The sequence below is a fragment of the Desmodus rotundus genome, chromosome 11 (genome assembly GCF_022682495.2).
Source record: "Desmodus rotundus isolate HL8 chromosome 11, HLdesRot8A.1, whole genome shotgun sequence".
Classification (NCBI taxonomy): Eukaryota; Metazoa; Chordata; class Mammalia; order Chiroptera; family Phyllostomidae; genus Desmodus; species Desmodus rotundus.
In genome coordinates, this window is record NC_071397.1 from 75,110,626 (window position 1) to 75,129,831 (window position 19,206).

The following is a 19,206-nucleotide window of genomic DNA, read 5'->3' on the forward strand; positions in this document are numbered from 1 at the left end:
GAGCTTCCTCCGGACCACCCGCCCTGCGCCTAACTGCAGCCACTTTTATTGAAAGAAAGGGAGAAAGCAACAGAGGAGAGGCTAAAAAAAAAAAAGAGGGGAAAAATCTGGGAAGTTGTCAGCAGCAAGAAACCCTCCAGCAATCTACCAAGCAGTCAAGGGGCAAGCTGCCCAGAGGCCAGTCGTCTCGCGCCGGCGCTGGGGGTGCAGGCGCAGGGATGCAGAGCTCTGGGCAGGCGAGAGCTGGGTGCACCCAGCTGGAGACCGCGGAGACCAGCGAGACTCCGGAGTAGGGCGCCCGGGTCTCGCGCCCGCCGTGCGCGCCCACCTCTCCCCGCGAAAGCTGTCCTTTGGAAAGCTCTGCTCCACTCGCAGTGCCTCCTCAGCTCCCCCCAGCTCCTGTCCTCCCGCCTTCTCTGCAGCGTCCAGAGATGCTCCGCCGCAGACCCGGGACCCCTTAGGCGCCTCTTCCCGTGCCTCTGCCAAATCGCAACGCCTGTACTTTTCCAGCTCCCTCTTTCCCTCTTGAAATTGAAAGTTATTGAGGTCGCTCAGGGTTGTTGCTCCAGCAGTTTCCTTCTCCGCCCCCGAGCTCCCCCCGCCCCCCTCAGCTATACCCCCTCCCCCCTCCCTCGCCCCGTCTTTCCCTCCCTCCCTCTCTCCCTCCTCCCCTCTGGGGTTCTCCTGGCAGCCCAGCCCTACTGGAGCGGCTGCTGCTCGCGGAAGGCAGAAGCAGCTCGGGGTCTCTCCACCGCCCCTTGGCCATGGCCGCGGTGCCGACGGCGCCCGCTCCTCTGCGCTCCCGGGGCCTCCGCGGCTGCCGCCGCTGCAGCCGAAACCTCTGAGCCCCAAGGGCCGCCGCCACCAGCCCGCCCGCCCGCACGGATCCTGCCCGCGGCCGCCGCCGCCGCGCACCATGCTACCTGCGGCCGCCCCGGCGAGGCCGCGCGCTGCTCCCGGAACCCTCGCTCGCGGCGTTGACAGCCACCCTTGCGGAGCCGCCGCGGTTCAGGGCTTGGACCATTTGAAAGTACAATAGTTGGTTTCCCTCTCCACCCGACCCGCTTCGTTTGCCATCCCTGCACGCCCATCGGATCTGAGTGGAGAAGTTGTCCGCTGCTTGGGTTGTCTTGCTTTCTCTCTATACGCCTAACACCTACATATATTTCTAAAACATTCAATATAATTACAATCAAAAGAAAAAAAAGGAGAAAAGGAAGGGAAATATTACTGGGTTACTATGCACTTGCGACTGATTTCTTGGTTTTTTATCATTTTGAACTTTATGGAATACATCGGCAGCCAAAACGCCTCCCGGGGAAGGCGCCAGCGAAGAAGTAAGTGCAGGGGTTTTTACGCGTTTGCTTCCTTCCGCCTGGTTCACCTGTCGGGTCGCTTTGCCTGTGCGGAGTCGTCTCCCAGCTCAGCGGTCCTCCCGCCCTGCACCCCAAGCCTCCGAAGGAGGTAACAGTTTAGGCTCCGGGATTGACGGTGTCTCCCACGACTTCCTCTCCACATCCCTCTGTTACCCCGCAAACTCGCGGGTGCGAGTCGGGCGGACCGGGCGCTCAGGTGTCCCCCGCCCCCTTGTAACTGCAGGTTCGCAGAAAAGTTTGGTCCTTCGTTTGACGAGCTATAGGGATTCGTGCTTTTCTTTCGAGACTCGGACGCGGGGCTCGAATCCCAGGGATGCCCCTGACCACTGAGGAGACCCCAGGGGAGGCGCGCTCGCAGTGGTGGCCGCTCACCTTGGGTCGCAGCCTCGCGTGGAAAAGCCTGCCTAGGACCTCCCATGGCGATCGGCTGCTAAGACCCCGCAGGGCAGACAGGGAATGAGCCAGCAACGCCTGCGCGGCCGTTTCCCCTCTCCACCCGCGAGTGGAGCAGGAGGCTCGAGAGGCACTCAGGGCGCGCGTGTCTGGGCGCTTCAGAGCCGCTCCCCGTCCGGGTCTCCCAACTGCGCGGACCTCAGAACCGGCCGCTGAGACCTGGGTTTCCAGTTACAACCTTGCCTGTCACGCGCGAGCGCGTTTACCTTCTCAGGTCCTTTCAAGTGGGTCCCCTTGGGCAGACAAAAAACGAGGGTGGGGTTCCCCCTAAAGACTGAAGCTCGTCTCCTCCCTGCTTTCTCCGACTCCTGTTACTTGGAAGATTGGCTTGTGAAAGCTTCTTAAAACAGTGCCCTAGCTGGGATTAAATGGGCACCCCCAGAGCCCCCTCAGTCCATGCTGGTCTGTGTGAAAGGTGGCGTGTTCCTGAGATGAGGGGACAGACGTGAGAATGTCACCTCTCCCTGCTCCAGGTTCGCCCGCTGCGCGGCCACCCTCCGGTCTGTGCCTGCAGTGGCAGTCCCTTTGCAAATAAGCAGACCTGGGGGCGACCCTAGTTTTAGTGTCAGGGGCGCTGCTGGGGAGAGGGAGAGAGAAACGTTCCGCACCGAGCTCTTGGGGGCGCAGAGTGCGTTGCTGTCGCCTTGGCCCTTGGTCTCCTGGGCCCGGGAGCGAAGACGTGTGGCGATGCTGGATTCCGAGCGAGAAGCCCTCCCAGCCACTCGGGACAAGCTCGGGTGCCGCGCGGAGGACGCAGCACAGGCTTGTGTGAGATGGAAATCTAGTAAACCCGTCTTCGCCCCAGTTTGTCTCTGCCCTACCCTTGGACGTGAGGGTCCCCTGAAAGCTGCCTCTGTGCCGCTCGCCTCCGGCAGACAAGGTTTGATTCACCTGAAAACTGCTTTTTAAAAACGTGGCGGGGCCAGAGCTCGGGGAGCTCAGGGCCGGCATCACTAGGATCGCGTAGCAGGGGGCAGGAGGACCTAAGTTAAACGTGCCGAGGCATCCGATTTAGTATTCTTGGCCTCTGAATGGTTTATATTCTTCGTAAATCCTCCAACCACCCTTTCACTCAAGCCTTGCGCTCACTCCTGGAGGTCCCCGCCTCTTCTCTCGTGGGGTCCAGCCTTGCCATTGAGTCGCAGGTCCATGGGGAGAGGGATGTCGGGCACAAGCACAACCTCCTGTTTGCCATCACTCTTCCAGCCGGTGGCCCACCCGGCGCCCATATTCCATCCCCTCCTTCACCCCACTGAGGACCCTAAGGACTAGGAGCCACACAATTGCCGGGGCGGAACAGGGACCGGAGTGTCAGTGTTTTAAGTGCCTCTGATTGAAGTTTTGGGGCTGCTGTGTCTGAGAGAAGGCACAGGAAAGTTGGCCACCCATTCGTCCCCACGTCCCTCAACGGGGACAACGACGTGGGAAGCTGTCGGATGAGGCTGCCGCAGGGCTACGGGCAGCTGTGGGATAGTGCACCCCTAGGCTGGGACCATAAAGGAATTGCGGAGTCAAAAGGAGAAGTGCGTTTCGACCTGCCTTAACGGTCTCAAGGCCAAGTCAACGGCGCTCTCTGGTTGTGTATCGGGAATAAGAGAGGGAGGAGGTGGAACTGGGTTGAAATTCAATTATTCTGTGGGAGTGGGACTGGGAGACAGCTCCCGTAGCTGGGGATGCTCCTTGCTCCTTCGCACTTGAGCCTGCTCAGGCGGCCGGATTTGCTGGAACAATCCTGGGAGAGGGGCGACCCCTTGCGTCCTCCAAGGGGACATGCCAGATTCTCTTGGCAGGTGCAGTATGGTTTTTTGGAGAATGGGGAAGGGGTGGAGGGGTAAGGAGAGGTCTTTGCTGAATGTCGAGGAACTCAAGGCCAAATTGCACGTACACATACTCATCTCTTTGGAAATCTCTGAGAGGTTCATAAAAAGAGACTTTTCTCAAATAAGGACTAGAAAAGTTTTTTTTTAATGAAAAATAAGGTAATAGTCAAAGGTATTTTAGAAAGAAGCGGTCTTTCCTGTTTTTTCAAAGAGACAACTAAAGTGAGTATTTAAGAGTATCTCTTCTAGCCTGTAGTTAAAAAGCTTAACTTTCCTAAACTATTAAAATCTTAATAGATCTGAGAAATAGAAAGTGGAAGTGTAAGAACTTGGTGGTCTTTTGAATGTTTTAGTAGAAACGTGTCTTGCAAATAAATATATTCATCTGTAGTATTAAATATTGCCAAGTTTAAAGAGCTATGGCTAATACTCATGTATAGTAGATAAAGCCCATCAGGCATTCCACCGTTTTTCTAAAACAACTGCTAGACCATTTTCTCTATGCTGTTGAGAACTAGTGATGTTGTTTCCTCTTTTTAATAAAAGAAACATTTTAAACTGGGATTTTATACCTTAAAATATATACTGAGTTATGGGTAGATAAATACACAATAGCTTTTCCACCTGTTTGGGTTCATATCCAGTTCCTAGAGATGGCTAAACGAAATTTATTCACGATCAAAATGAAATGCAATCATTATTTTAAAATTTCCAGGTGACCATGTTTTCAGAGGTAAGCCTTAGCTTTAAGTACAGGATGCTAAATCAAGAACCCGAAACCTAGCTTTTACCGTAATTGATTTCCAACTCAGTCTTTGCAACTTGGTGCAATCAGCTTCTGAATTCCAGCTGATCTGCTAGTAAAAATAATGATCGAATTTGTCATAATAATAACAACCACATACCTTACTATTATACCACATTTTCACTTGAATTATTCATTGGCACCCCTAAAGAGCCATTTGAACTAAAGAGATAGCCTTCAATATTCCCATTTTACAGAGAATGAACCCAAGAGACAGAGGCTAAGTAACCTATACAAAGCCACACAGCTAGTTAGTGAAACTTGTCTCCGGCTATTTATACTATGTGCTGATTCATGTGCGAGAGAAGCTGTCAGGCATGTTAAGTAATAAATCTTATGGCCTCCAGACCATCATTTACCCAATATGTTTGGAGAATACGCTGTCCTGGTTTATTGGAGATTTTTGAAATGATATTTGTATGTATTATACATTAATGACCAATATCAAAGAGTTAAATACCTAATAAAGCTAGTGGAGCTTGTTAAATATAATATTATTTGGTTATCCAGAAGAGATTGTAGGGTCACATTATGCCAGAAGACTATTGTTAGAAACATTACTTGCCATTCCTCTTCTTTGTTGCCGTATATTAATTCATTTTTAATGGTTTAGATTTCAGATAAATGCAAGATTTGAAAAGCCATTGTATGCGAAATAATTACAAAGCATTCGTTGACCAAGCTATAAAAATTCTAAATCTTTCCTAAAGATATTTGAAATAAAGGACTAAGAATACAAAGGAAATATGTCAATAGCAATAAAATAAAAACTGATTTATCGGAGCATACTGCTTATTGCTCGTGACATTGTTTCAGATGTTGAGCCATTCTTTGAGATTCTGAGGCACTCTTGGTGATTACATTCCAATCTTGGAAAATAACAAGTTAACAGTGAGGTGGGAAAATCTTTCATTCTGCTATGCATTTTGTAGTAATAGTTTTGAATGAAAGTATAGTTTGGATATTGGCTACAATGCATTTTATCACCTGTCTGCTTTTGTAACCAGTCTACCCTGTATTTGAAAGAAACATTGTTTAATAGATGGAGACATGAGTAAAATTTGCTGAAGAAAGGATATTCTGCAACATATCAGGTGAAATCAAAGCCACAAATTCAAACTATTAGACAGTAAGAGCAACATTAAATATAAGACACTCATTTTTTCAACTCTAATTTAAGCATCATTAGACTATCAGAATTGTTCCTTAAAATACCATTCCTTATACTATCTTAATTCTTTTATACTTCAATAGAAGAGTTTCACCAAGAACATTAAGAATGATATTTTTTAATCCTCACCCAAGGATATGGTTATTGATGAGAGAGAGAGAGAGAGAGAGAGAGAGAGAGAGAGAGAGAGAGAACGAACCATCGATGTGAGAGAGAAACATCAGTCGGGTTGCCTCCTATAAGCACCCGACCAGGATCAAACTGGCAACCTAGGTGTATGTACCCTGACCAGGAATCAAACCTGCAACGCTTTGATTTGTGGGACGATGCTCCAACCAACTTAGCCACCAGGCCAGGACAAGAATGATAATTTTTAAATATTGTCTTTTTAGTCCCAATTTATTCTCCACAAAGTAATTGAGAACATAAGAATGAGTGTGAAATTGATTTCATGTCATCATTTCAATATTACTTTAAGCATGAAATATGAACAGTATTTCAACTTGTAAGTAGATAAGTTTTGCTAAATCATTTCTCTATTAACTATTTCCCTGACGTCCAATATTCTAAAAATTAAGTCCTCAGAAAGATATGAATGGAAATTACAACATGTAGTTAAATTTGATATTCAAGTAATTTCGGGGAGACCCTTGCCACACTACTGTGAAGTAAATGTATTAGTCATCCGACTATTTTAGACCATTTGAATCTGAACAGAGATCTTCAGATTGCTACTAAAGGTCTAAAATATTTTAAAAATTACATGGTTAATCTTCTTAATGGAATAGTTTTGTAATTCTGTGTAATGCTGATAGAATACTATGTTGAGTTGTCTGACCTCATGTAGAGTTAAAACCAAACGATCTCTCTGAAGTTATTAGAAGGAACTATCAAAAAATGTAACTGTTCTACCTATAGTGACTTACCGAATCATCTTTCCCCTCCTTACCTCTATCCAAATGTTTCATTTTAGATATTGTGCTAAGCTCTTTTCTCACTTCCTTACTACTTACTCCCCTAACCCCCACCCCAAAACCCTTTCCAAGCAGCGAATTCTTGAAATGCCATCAGACTGGGGATTGTGTTTCATGAAATGTAAGAATCAACTTCGGTTCCCGTTAGGAAAACACCACTCAGTTTTGAGAGCATGGTAAGGGTCATGCAAGACAGTGTGTTGAAACCATGTTTTACTTGGTTGGGACTATTTCTTCCCTGAACAATGCATTGTACGCTGACATTCTTTTGAGAATGATCATTTGAAAAAAGAAGTGTTCAAACATAAATTAGGTAGATTTTTTTGGCCTTACTTTGATTTCAGGAATAATGTGGGATTGTAAAATTTTCTTCTTAAGTTATAAAAGGATTAGAGTATCTTAAAATTTACCATCTGATGAAGAGCCTAGTCCATTTGAAATACTTTGCAATTATACCTTCAGAAAATTATATAAAGTGGAAAATATGTATCTGTAGAAGATGATGACCATTTTCCTAGACATTCAATTCCGCCCATCCGATCTTTCCATTAAGGAATATTACCAGCATTCTGATGAAAGTACTCGTGCAGCGATTCTGGAAGGAATGGAACATTCCACTCCCACTGTGGAGAATTGTGGCAGGTGTGAGAACCTTTACCATGTACGTGCCCCTAAGTGCTACGTAATCCCATTTTCTGCTCCCAAGGTGTTTCAGTAACATGAAACTTTTAAGCAAATCACCTGAATTCTCTTTCTATGTGAAAAGTTTGAATGATTTTAAAAAATGCATTTCTAAAATCATGGTTACAGGTGCCTCTTATCAGATAAGAGCATTTCTGCCTTATTTTGTCATCTTGGCGAGGGACCTAGTTACCATCTGCTGTCGCTGAAATTCTTCTGGAAGGTTTTCAGAGAAAACTGGTGCTGAAGAATGTGAATGCCCAATTAAATATGTATTTTATAACTTTTAACTGTTTTTATGTCTCATGCGACAATCTAATCCAGTATTCAAAACTCCACCTTGTTAAGGTCCTATAGGACCTTCAAGAATTTGATGACTTGCATCGTCAGTTGATGGTAGAGACTGAGACCTGAGAAGCCATTGGGGGAGAATCCCGTGTACGTTGAGAAAAGCAGACTAAGTAGAAGACTGCTAGATCAAGCCCTAATACCTGGATGCTACTAATACCTGGATGACCCAGTCAAGTCCCTTTAGCACACTAGGCACAGTGCCTCATCTGTGGAATGAGGTGGTTGGTTAAAAATTTACATCTAAGTGATTCCTATAGTCTCTTTAACTTTTAATCTGTTGGTATGCAAATATAAGTCATGACTAGGGAGCTAAACAGTCCTTCTGAACTTCATTGTCTTATTCAACTAAGTTTAGTAGATAAAGGTTAAGAAAGAAAAGAGATATAAGTATTATTTATTTTAAGCAAATTCATCAAATAAAATTAGTTCATAAGTAACTTACCAAGTACACAAGTAATTATATTCCCCATCCTTCACAATGTCTAGTGCCTGACAACCTTAGTCCCGTAGCCATGCCATCAATCAGCGTACTCAGTCTTCTGCAGGGCCATCTTGTCCTTGGGCTTAGGGTCACAGGTTTGGAACACCAACTAGAGAGACGCTGCAGAACTCCCCGCCCAGGACAGGTTTGCAGAAGTGGCCTGTGCTAGGAGGAAAGTAGCAATTACGATGGCCCAGGTTTAGGGTAGTAAGGCCCTGTGCTACAATAATTACTGATGGAGCAAGAGAGCACATACAGCACATAATTTATGTGAACAGATCCATTGGCCTTGGCAACAAATTGGATATTCAGTGAAAAGAGAAAGAGTGCCATATTTGGTACCAAACTTTGGAGTATAAAGACTCAGGTCTGGGTGATTGGAAAAACAATGGTGATAAATGGACAGATGGGGAGGAAGGAGAAGCATATTTAGTAAGAAATTTGTTTTTCTTTTGCATTAACTTTACTTTGAGGGTCAGCAGGGCCATTAGTAACTCCAAATCGAAGTTTCAGAGAGTTTCACAGGGTGGAGATACGTATTTTGGAGTCACTCACGTAAAGGGGTCAGTTGAATGTATGATACAAAATCCACTGGTGCCTTGTTTGTTATTAAAAGTACATGTAGTGCCGATGTTGAAATGAAGCCTTATTGGTAGCATCAAAATAAGATTAACTACATTAAGTTACTTTGTCTACTCTAAAGAGTCTAACAATTTTTCAACTGTGGTTTCTCATTTTTATATTTGGTACTCTCTGTATTATATGAGAATGGTCGCTGGCATTGTGAAATGCGATTTTAACTTGCCAAATCTTTGGAATTACCTGTGGGACTACATTACTTTGCCACAGATCATAGGAAACTTGAAAAACTTTATGGCCAAGAAAGATAAGCTTCCTTAAGATGTAAAAATGATTTTTTTTATTCATTCCACTTAAGTCTAGCATCTACTTAGAACAGTGGCATTCTACTTTCAAGTACATTTCTCCACAAAGTGTGCTCTCTTAAAATAAGAGAATTTCAGGATCGGATGAAACTGGAAGGAATCCAGTTCATCCATACAGGGTGTGGATTACCTCTACACCATCGCCACGGAGTAATTGTCCAGCCCTAGTTACAACTCCGCCTCCCTTTCTCCTCCCATTCAATTTGAACCTTCTGTATCAGAAGCAGGTTCTATTTTCTAGGGTGTCTATCCTCCTAGTTCTCTCCTGAGACCTTGGCATAAGCATGGGATTGGATTTAGTTACCTTAAAACATATTTCTAAAATGAACACAAAATAATGCAATGCGCCATACTCACTCCCCAAAATTGTCCTTAGAAAACTAGCTGGTAAGCATATTTATAATTATACCCCAATACAAAGCACATTCCTGGGAGTAAGTGGTAAAGCAGCCCCCATTTTATAACCACATGATACAAACCACCACCACACAATATAAAATAACAGAATTTGTGAGCTGCTTATTTTAGAACACTGTTTTCTTAACATATGCTTGATAAGTTGGTAAGAAAACCAACAGCTAGTTTCTCATGACTATGTTCTCCTCTCATCCAAAGGGAACTCGCAGATGTGAACACAATCATCTCGACAGAGGCGCATACAAGGACAGGGCTTGCAGTCACGTTTTGCTAATAGGAAAGAGGCAAGATGCTCTGCCACGGTGTGTAAAGGCTTCATGGCAAAACAGCTTCCTAGTTCTCAGAGCCGCTGTTGTTTTTGTATACGGTTTATCTTAATATGCATTTATTTTTACTTTTTGAAGTGAGTGTTGTGATAATAGTTATTATTTAAATAGCTGCTGTGTTTTAATCATCTGTGAGTTCTGAACCCTGCACTTAAAGTTTTTGCAAATATTATCTTAGGTAGGTCTCACACTGACCCTGTAAGGAAGGTGCCAATAGTCCCATATTAGTTGCTTCAGATCAGTCAGTGAAGGCGTGCTGGGACTTGCACCCAGGGCTGACCCCGAGGCCCATGTCCTCCCCTGGTTCCTTCCTGTCACCTCAGTTATTGGAATTGGTTCTGAAGGCAATCGTGGAAACATTTTCCTGATGTCCACCTTACTTCTTTCCCCCTTACTCTCTTGGCTCATTATTCCTTCCTCCTCATCTAACTAACAACAGGTCTCTTTCAAACATTTACTACAGAGGTTGATATTCTCTCCCACACCTTTCTTTTCTTTACCCTTTTTGTCTCTTTCTTTAAGCCTGCCCTATTGATGGTTTTGTAAACATAAAGTGGCTGATATTTTTAACTGGAAAAAATAAAATAGCACAGCTTATATGAAATGCTCTAAAATTCTTCTTCCCATTTACGGTGTACATGTCCAAGAGAAGATTAACTTAGGCATGAGGATGTGGGTGAAGTCTATAATTTTGCAGTTAAATATCAAAATCTTTCTATGTAATTTACAACCACAATAGATATTTCACTGGCTAGTGTTTGTTATCCAGAAAAGTTATCTTTATGGTGCTTCATAAAATCTGTTATTTATATTACTTTTACCATGAGCATTAACAGTGACCTCCACTCCAAATTCTTGTTTTATGGGCCTTTGTACAATGATTTTCAACCCTGATTTCAAATTAAAATCACGTGGGGATCTTTTTAAAAAGGCAAACTAACGCCAGACTCCACCCTCAACCAAATGAAACAATTGCCCACGCTGGGGCCTGGACATCTGTACTTTCAAAAGTAGCCCTGGTGACTCCAGCGTGCAGCCAGGGCTGAGAACTACTGCTGAATCCTTAATTCAAGAGTCACTATTACTGCGGAGCAATCGTGGAAAATGGTGCCAGTTCATGACGGTTAGATAGATGAAACAGACTCGTGTGGCATGTGATAAGAGATGAGATTTTAGGGCATTTGAACAGCTGGTTTAAAATGTAAAGCAGTTCGGTAGTCCCGTATCGTTTATCAATCGAGTATAGTTAAATTTGTGATACTCACTAGTGCAGACGAGAAGACGAGCTGATAGAGAATCGTCCTCCACCAAAGACTCTAAGAAAAGAGAGCAAAGGGCACCCAGTGAGACCCGGCAGTGAGTTTTACAGATAGGGGCTTCAGGCTCCATAGAATAAGATCACCTCTGGGGGGTGGGGGAGGCGGCGGGGAGGTGTGATCCAGGGTGAGTGTGCTCTCTGCTGAACTCTGAACACCATGGGTGAGCGAGGCAGTAAAGCCAATGGGAGATAGGGTGTCAGCCATACCAAGAAGCTTTTCAAAGCTACTTGATAATAAGCAAATGTTTTTATGTCTTAGCTGAAAATTGGATCCTCTTTGTTTTTAGAGAAAATGTAATGGTTAGAAAACTGCCTAACAAGAAATAAACATGCATTTATAGTTTCTACAATCCCTAACCAACTTTGGATTGACTACTGGCAATCAGTAAAACTTCCATATAAATAGCATAGTTTGAAATCTATCATAATGGATTAAGTTTTGTGGTAGGTTATTAATTCATGAACCTAGTGTTTTTAGTTCTCTCCTAATGTGCTCTTCTTGGGCATCTATCTTCATTAAATCTTGTTTAATATTTTTTCTGGCCCAGGAAGGATTTTCAGTCCTTGTCACAAACCAGGGAAAGCTCCATGTACAGTGAAGTGGAAGTGTGGGCTTCCTGTCAGACTCAATTTTGCTTGTTAAGGGGGCTTCTTGGGGGAATTTGGGTTCTAGTGAGTCACTAGGCCAAATCCCAATAACCACAATTGCCAAAAGTAATTAGACTGAGCAAAGCCAGGCTCCTTGGGAGGAGCGTCATCACAGCACGCTTGAGCCATTGCTCCGTGGTCAGACCTAGTTCCTTGTCCCTAAGGAAGGGGAACAATCATGAGTTACAGAGAGCAGAAAATCCACCAGAAAACAATGCTTTCCACTAGTTCTATTTTTCCCTCAATAGCTTATTCACCCTAAGCAAGCAGGAGATGGAACTACGCCACCGGTATTCATGCACAGTTCCCGTCGCCCTCCTCCTGTAGACCGCCTTGTCTGCGGGCGTGAGTACAAACGTACACACGCAGAACTCCTGCCGTCGTCATTCCCGCTCCCCGCTCCCCTCCCCAGTAGATAAAAAGGACCCAAAGAATGTAGTCTCTGTCTTTGTCAAAGAGGCGTCTGATCAGGAGGGAAAGGGAAGGGAAGGGACTCTTGTAAACGTCCCAAGGTCAATTTACACATACTATTACTGACGTAACCCTTGGAAATAAGGAAATAGTAGTACAGTACACCCACCAGGACTGGAGTTTTAAAACCTCTAGAGCTAGGAAAAAGCCAAGAGCAAACTTAACAGTTTCTTCTACTGAAAAGGATACCATGTTGAAACGTGGTACTGTCACTAACCAGGTAGAAATTACTGACAACTAAATGGTGCTCTAATTTTAAACTTATAATATGGTAGAAATCAGAAGAGTGTTAAACCTTTCTATAGACAAATATTCAACTGGCAGGAATATATGAAATAACCTAAGTGAAAGTTCGCCTTTGAAACCATTGGCATTGCCTCAATACCGAAAAAAGATACTCTCTCACTTCGTGGGATGGGGCTTTAATGGAAGGAAGACACAGAGCTCCCACTGATGATATATTTAATGTGGAAAGCTTCACATTCTTGTATGACTCAGATGACTTCAGTATATTTCAGTACTTTTATGACCTTAGACTCCTAGCTCTCTTTGCTTAAACTTGTGGACAGATGATATTGCTTACTTTAAATCCACTGACAGGCAGGCAGGCAGACTCACTTTCTGGCCAGCTTTCACTGGCAACTGGCAATCTCTAGGTAATACTTGGAAAATACACTCTGACCTTGTGCACTGTGTACGCCGGAGTCATAAGGAACCTGCTGTCAATATATTACCAATCTAATGGAAATGTTTGTTTCTTCCTTGGTCTTGAATTTGACCATGAGATAATCTAATAGAAGAATCCTAATTTTGGGAAACTTGGCAGCAAAACGCTTCCCTGTGTTTACTTATATGGTTACTTTTCCATGGCATGCAGTTTCTACCATGAAATACTAAAGATATAGACAAATGCTGCTTGGCCAGAAACCAAATGAGCACCTACCGAGTAGCTGAATATTTGCTTCTTACAGAATTCAGTCTTGTTTTCCAATTTAGGACCAATTTGTTGATTTAAGTCTAAAAGGACCCTCACTACGATTGGTAACAAGAAATGAAGCCCAAAGGTGGTATCCTCAGCCCCTGTGGCCTCAATCCTCCCACTCATTTCATGCCATCCTCAAAAAGATAACTCTTAGCCCCCTCCACAGAGTCTGATACAACTTAAAAGGTGCAGTCCCTCTTTCCTGTAGCCCATCTTCTAAGACACCCATCCAACTTTTCAGTCTGTCCGGAGCTTGATGTAGATCCAAGCTTTCAACACAGATCAGTGGGATTCCCTTGGAAGCCAGTGGGCTTGCAGGGGACCACACGAAGGCGTCCTGGGCCCTAGTGCAATCAGCAGCATGTGCCGCTCCACTCAGCACAGAGCCCCGGGCCCAGCCCCGATTCATGTGCATTTTCAGCCTTGTGAGCACTACATGTTCATACCTCCAAATTTAATCTCTAAGAGAATAAAGGGGAGTTTCAGGGAGAGGCATTCCAAACCACTTCGGGTCACCGCTCTCGTTTTCAGCACCCTTGTGGACATCTCACACTGCAGAAATTCAGTATGAAGTGTTTGCCTCTGAACTTAATATATCACCCCCACTATACATGGGGAGTTTACAGTCGCAGAAAACTTTATGTAATACTTTTTAACCAAACTACCTAAATCACTGGCTGTGGGCAGAAGTGCTATCATTCGTCAAATAACACATTTCAAATGAAAATTGCCAAGATTTTCCAGTTCAGGATATTTTCTCCACCCGTCCTAGCCCAAACTCACTTCCTCATCCACTCCCCGAATTCTAAACCACTACTCAGATGAATTGAACAGTCATAATTTTAGAATCTTCCGAAGAAAAAACAAACACACTGATAGCCAAGTTAATTATAAAACACTGCTGCATTTACCTTGGCAGCTTTTATTCCTCTCCTTGCTAACTCCTGCATGCTGACTCGCACTCAGCAGGTCACGGGATGAACAAGTCATTTCTGTATATGAAGCACCTCGAGGACCATTGCACAGAATAAGTTTGGTGTTTATTCACACTTCTTGAACAGGTTTCTTTCCTCAGATACAATTTATTTACTGGGTCTCTGAAACCTAAATAATCCCTTTTAAGTCTGAGACAAACGGAGAGTCATTTTTTTAAGAGCAGTAAACGAAAGTGGCTGTTCAGATACTTTCCTTCAGGTCTGCACACTGAAATACCTTTTTGTTAATACCAACCCTTGATATTCCAGCAAGCAGCTCCCTGAAATTCTAAGGCTGCTTGAAATTATGTGACCAGGGACCAGGCATCTCCCCTCCCCCACACACCAGGCCCCTGCTTCTGGGAGTGTGCCAGCAATTTTGCAGGATTCATTCTGACAACTGTTCTGGTGTAAATATTTAGAGAAATCCTTCCATTAGAGATTAAACAAAGTGTAAGTAACTGTTCCTAAATGATAGATCTTATTAATGTTTGCAACAGCAGGCTCTACGCTATCTGATGCACAGATTCCAATGTTGCACACTGAAGAAGAGGCTAAGGGAAAGAGAATCAAGGCAGAAATTACATTGAATTGTATGTTATCTGAACTGCAAAGTATTATTTTAAGTTATCACTGCAGAGATGACTTATCTTTAAAGTGCATAGAATATAGGGGAAATGAGTTCATATAAACTGAAAAGAGCAAAAATTTGCTTCTGGTGTCTTAATGGTTTAAAAACAGTGAGAGGCAATTACAGATCTTTATCACCATGCCAGTTCAAATGCAGTTCGTAGCTGATTCTCCATATTCCTGCCAAATGAGGTAATGTATCTGAGATCGTATCTGATGTAAGTTCTGGTTTCTACATAGTTACTCAACAACTATGCAAAGAGATAATGGGTGGGCTCTTCATATCAAATATCACTTGTTAAAATAGGGTGGTACTCTAGCCTTGAGGGGTGGAAGCTCACCGGTGTTGCACTTCTGTGCTTTCCAGGTTGTATGACATTATCGTGTATTTGTTACATACTAGGGGGTTACACAGCGAGTAATCTGATGCATCGGAGACTCGACTGACAGAATTTCAACTTATTTCTACAACATTAATGATTACTGTGATACTTGACTAGAACAGGTGCACATCGTTTAGTTATTGTTCCCTCCTCCCCTTGACGATTTAAGGCCAACACTAAAACATGGAAGGCCATGGATTTTAATCCAGCGTCTTTATGCATGTCACAATCTAAGATTTCTCATTAATATATTCTGTTTTTTCTTCTCCACAGGAGTAGGAGTTTTTATTTTATTTTAGATTAATTTTTTCCCAGTAGAAAAGCATTTTAGAAAAATAGACGTTAAAATATCTATAGTGGGATTTTCCTTTTCCTTCAAACATATAATGACAGTCATTCACTGTGGAGTCTCCCATTGAATCCCACTTGAATCCTGCATTTGTTCATGGTTTAGCAAAGAAAATAATAAAAATAGATTTGAGGAAAATGAAATGGAAACCTCATAAACTTCATCGCAGGAGAATAACACCTTTCTAATTGCTTTCTTAGATTCTAGATCTTCTTGAGTTTGGACTATAGTTAGAGAAATCCCACATTAAGAGGCAGGTGGATTGATTTCTAATTAATACTATGCTGTATAATTTAGATAAATCATTTAGTCTGTGATTCAGTGGCATCCACTATAAAACAGGACTCATAGTGTTTCATTTTCCTGCAAGCAGGAGACTGATCTTGAAGGCCCTCTAACTGTAAGATCAAAGAGCTTTTCGCCTTTTCTTCTTGTAGCGTGCTCTAACCTTACATAGTTGTCAGAACTTCCAGAATGTGGAGTTAGGGCTTGAATTCAAAGGCATACGTTTCTGTTTGTACTTTCATGGAGTTTTTAGGCCATATTTTTAGAAAGCGAACAAGTGAAAAATAAGTTCTGTTGGGGGTAAAGTCTTGGAGAAAACTGAAATTAAACTTAGCCCTAACTAAAACAGCATAAATTCATTCATTCAGCAGCTGTTTATTGAATTTAGTATGTGCTGGGATTACAAAAGTGAGCCAAAATCACACATGAAACTCCCCTCATAGCTTGTCACAGTGGTGAAGGATAGAAAATATAAAGCCAGAATTAAATAGTATTTGGCTCAAGATAAACTAAAACTGTTAGACACTCTTTATAAGCTGTATCACTTTTTTTTAAAGGTTTGTTTAAATAGAATTAGAAATTAATTGGTTTACAAGTGAGTCTAATGCACACCCAGATTCTTCACTGGAAAACACGGGTCCTAGACAGTGTGGGAATCAGGCAGGAAGGTGGAAGGAAGATCAGCTGAAAACACTGAAGTTTATTGGGCCTCCCAGTATTTTCTTGTCCGAAAATTTATGGCAAGTGAACAGGAGTCATCATTCAGCGTGACGTTTGTGACAATCATAGGAAGTAAGCTATGCGCACTCTGAACGTACTTGGCATTGTTAGGTAAAGCTTGCAATGGAGTAGCATAGTTCGGCTGAGTGAATTTCCATTTTCAGCATGTTGACTCATTGCTATAGTTGAACTTCCACACTAGTTCATTAAGTGGAATTACTTTTACTAAACAAACATTAAAATATTTGATGTTTTAAAATAGTGCATTTTTGTCTATCTCTCTGAGGCATTTTTTCAAATCTTTTATGATAAACCCTTGACCATTACATGGAACATACAATCCAATCTACTTAAAGCACCACTTTGGCAAACACATATCAACAATTTATTTGAGTTTCTTATGTAAGTCTGTTGATGGCATTTCCTAACACCAATTGATAGCTTTAAAGATGTCAGTTGCCAGACTTCACAGTCTCGGAAAAAACATGATCCAGTTCTTTTCATTGTGCTATTACTAATTTGTGAAGGGTGTTGAGTAAAGAAAGGTGACTATCAGGTATTTTTTAGATGTTATCTCATGTAACCCTTACAACAATCTCATGATACATTGATAACTGTTTTATAAAAAAAAAAGAAACTGAGGTTCAAAACACTTAAAGAACAGACCAAAACAACATAGCCGGAAATGGTAGAACTAAGTGTATACCCAGATCTTCGAACCTAAAGCTCAGTGTTGCCCATTCCATCCTGCTTTCCAGTGTCTGCCACAGAAGAATGCCAGCGGGAGGTTAAATGATAGAGAGCGCTCCTTCTGCAGCTCCAGGTGAGCTACTAATGACTCCTTATGCAGAAGGGGTTACTTGGAAGTGCAGCGAGAAACCTTTGAACTGTTTTTAGAGCAGGAGCCTGATAAGATCATAACTATTATTCTTAAAAGATTACTCTAATTGCTACATGGTAGCAGTAGTCATGATAGGAAATGGACAGTTGGGAGCTCCATTAATTAAAGTTGTAGAATCCATAGGAAAGGGTGATTGGAGACAGAGATGAGGAGGACTCCTAGATTTCTGGCTTTAATAACCGGATGGTGTCATTTAGTGAAATAGAGAATATTGGAGAAATAACATGTATGGATTAGGTGTTCAACATGTTTTGATAGGAAGATTTTAGGGAATAATTTTACAGCATAATCCCCTCATGTTACTTTGCAGGAAAAAGAGGGGCCAGAGAAGTTACTTGATGGAAGGCCCTTTGCAGGGGAGCAGAGCAGAAATAACTCCAGTGGCCATTCTGTAGCACCGAACACCACCTAGCAGATGAGTGGCTCAAGGACTGACCTTCCAGGGAGTGATCTGTGGCATTTCTGGCAATCTGATTTCTTATTTAATTAGTGCTTATCTCAAAGAGAATTATCTGCTCATTGGATGAAGATTTATTTCCCAGACTTTATTTCCTTACTCCAAGAGATTCAAATCTTAAAAAGTTGCTATAACCTGTTGCTTGTTCTAACATGACTCATGATAGGATACAATTAAAAGAAAGTCAGTTACACATACTCTCATCAAACGCAGATGTCAGTTTTCTCACCAAATGAGTTCTTATTCTGTTCTGGGGAATGGTTACGTTCAAGGAGATGGAAAGTATCATTATGCCTATTATTAACAATAACACAACATCATAATTTTATAAAGCTTATTTGATTTTTCAATACCCTTGTGAAATGGACAGAACAGGTTTTACCATTCTCATTTTACAGATAAAGCTCAAAGACATTAAGTGACTTGTATAGTATCACAAAGCTAGTAAGTGGCAGAACTCAGCCTCGAATTTTTTGTTGGGGATATTTGTTTTGTTTTATTAGAAGTTCATGGCCTTTCCTGTATTGCTACTATCCCATTTATCTCCTGTGAAGTTCCTACTATTAATTCCTTTATTCCCTTAATTCCTCAAAGTATAATTCCTTTAGGTTTGACATTAAAGGCATGTAAAGTAGAGGAAATCTTTGTTCAGATTAGGTTATTCTTACTGGCTGATAAGGTGGATTGGTGAATTGGTCCTTTCTCATTTGAATGCCTATGTGTGAGCCCATCACAGGGAAAAGGAGATAGGAAGGATAGGGTGCCAGATAAGCTATTTTAAAGACTGAGAAAAAAATGCTTACAAATCTAAGAATAATACTTTAAGTCCAGCCCTGGCTGGTGTGACTCACTTGGTTGGAGCATCATCCCATAATCCAAGGGTTGCAGGCTAGATTCCCAGTCGGGGCACATGCCTGGGTTGCGTTCCTATCCTCAGCTCAGTCCAGGCACTATGGGGTGTTTCTCTCTCTCACTTCCTCTCTCTCTAGAAGCAATGAAAAAGATGTCTGCAGGTGAGGATAAAAAAATCAAGTGCATGGCTCCCCTAATAATCCTTTCAAACCAAAAATAACTTTAAAGAAGACTCATAATGATACATAATTTTGTAAAATTAGTAAGGAAAAAAAAACTTTCCCATTTTGTTATTTCATTGTCTTTAATCATTATTTTTGAATTAGGATCCTAAAATAAGCTCCCTAATTAAAATTCATCAGGGGCCCTTTGGTGGTGCAGAGTCCAAAGCGACATGCTTGCTGGAGTTACGATGGAAAATGAGCCATGGTGGATCT

At 42.6% G+C, this 19,206-nt stretch overlaps 1 protein-coding gene across 1 annotated transcript in view; it reads left to right on the top strand.

Moving 5' to 3' along the window:
* The first annotated feature begins 1,116 nt into the window (after positions 1-1,116).
* RSPO3 (R-spondin 3) overlaps positions 1,117-19,206 on the top strand; it is a 75,763-nt gene continuing 57,673 nt past the window's right edge. Inside the window, exon 1 of the mRNA XM_024552169.3 lies at positions 1,117-1,337. Within this exon, the coding sequence (XP_024407937.1) occupies positions 1,241-1,337 (97 nt within the window). The 5' untranslated portion in view covers positions 1,117-1,240. The remainder of the gene's footprint in view (positions 1,338-19,206) is intronic.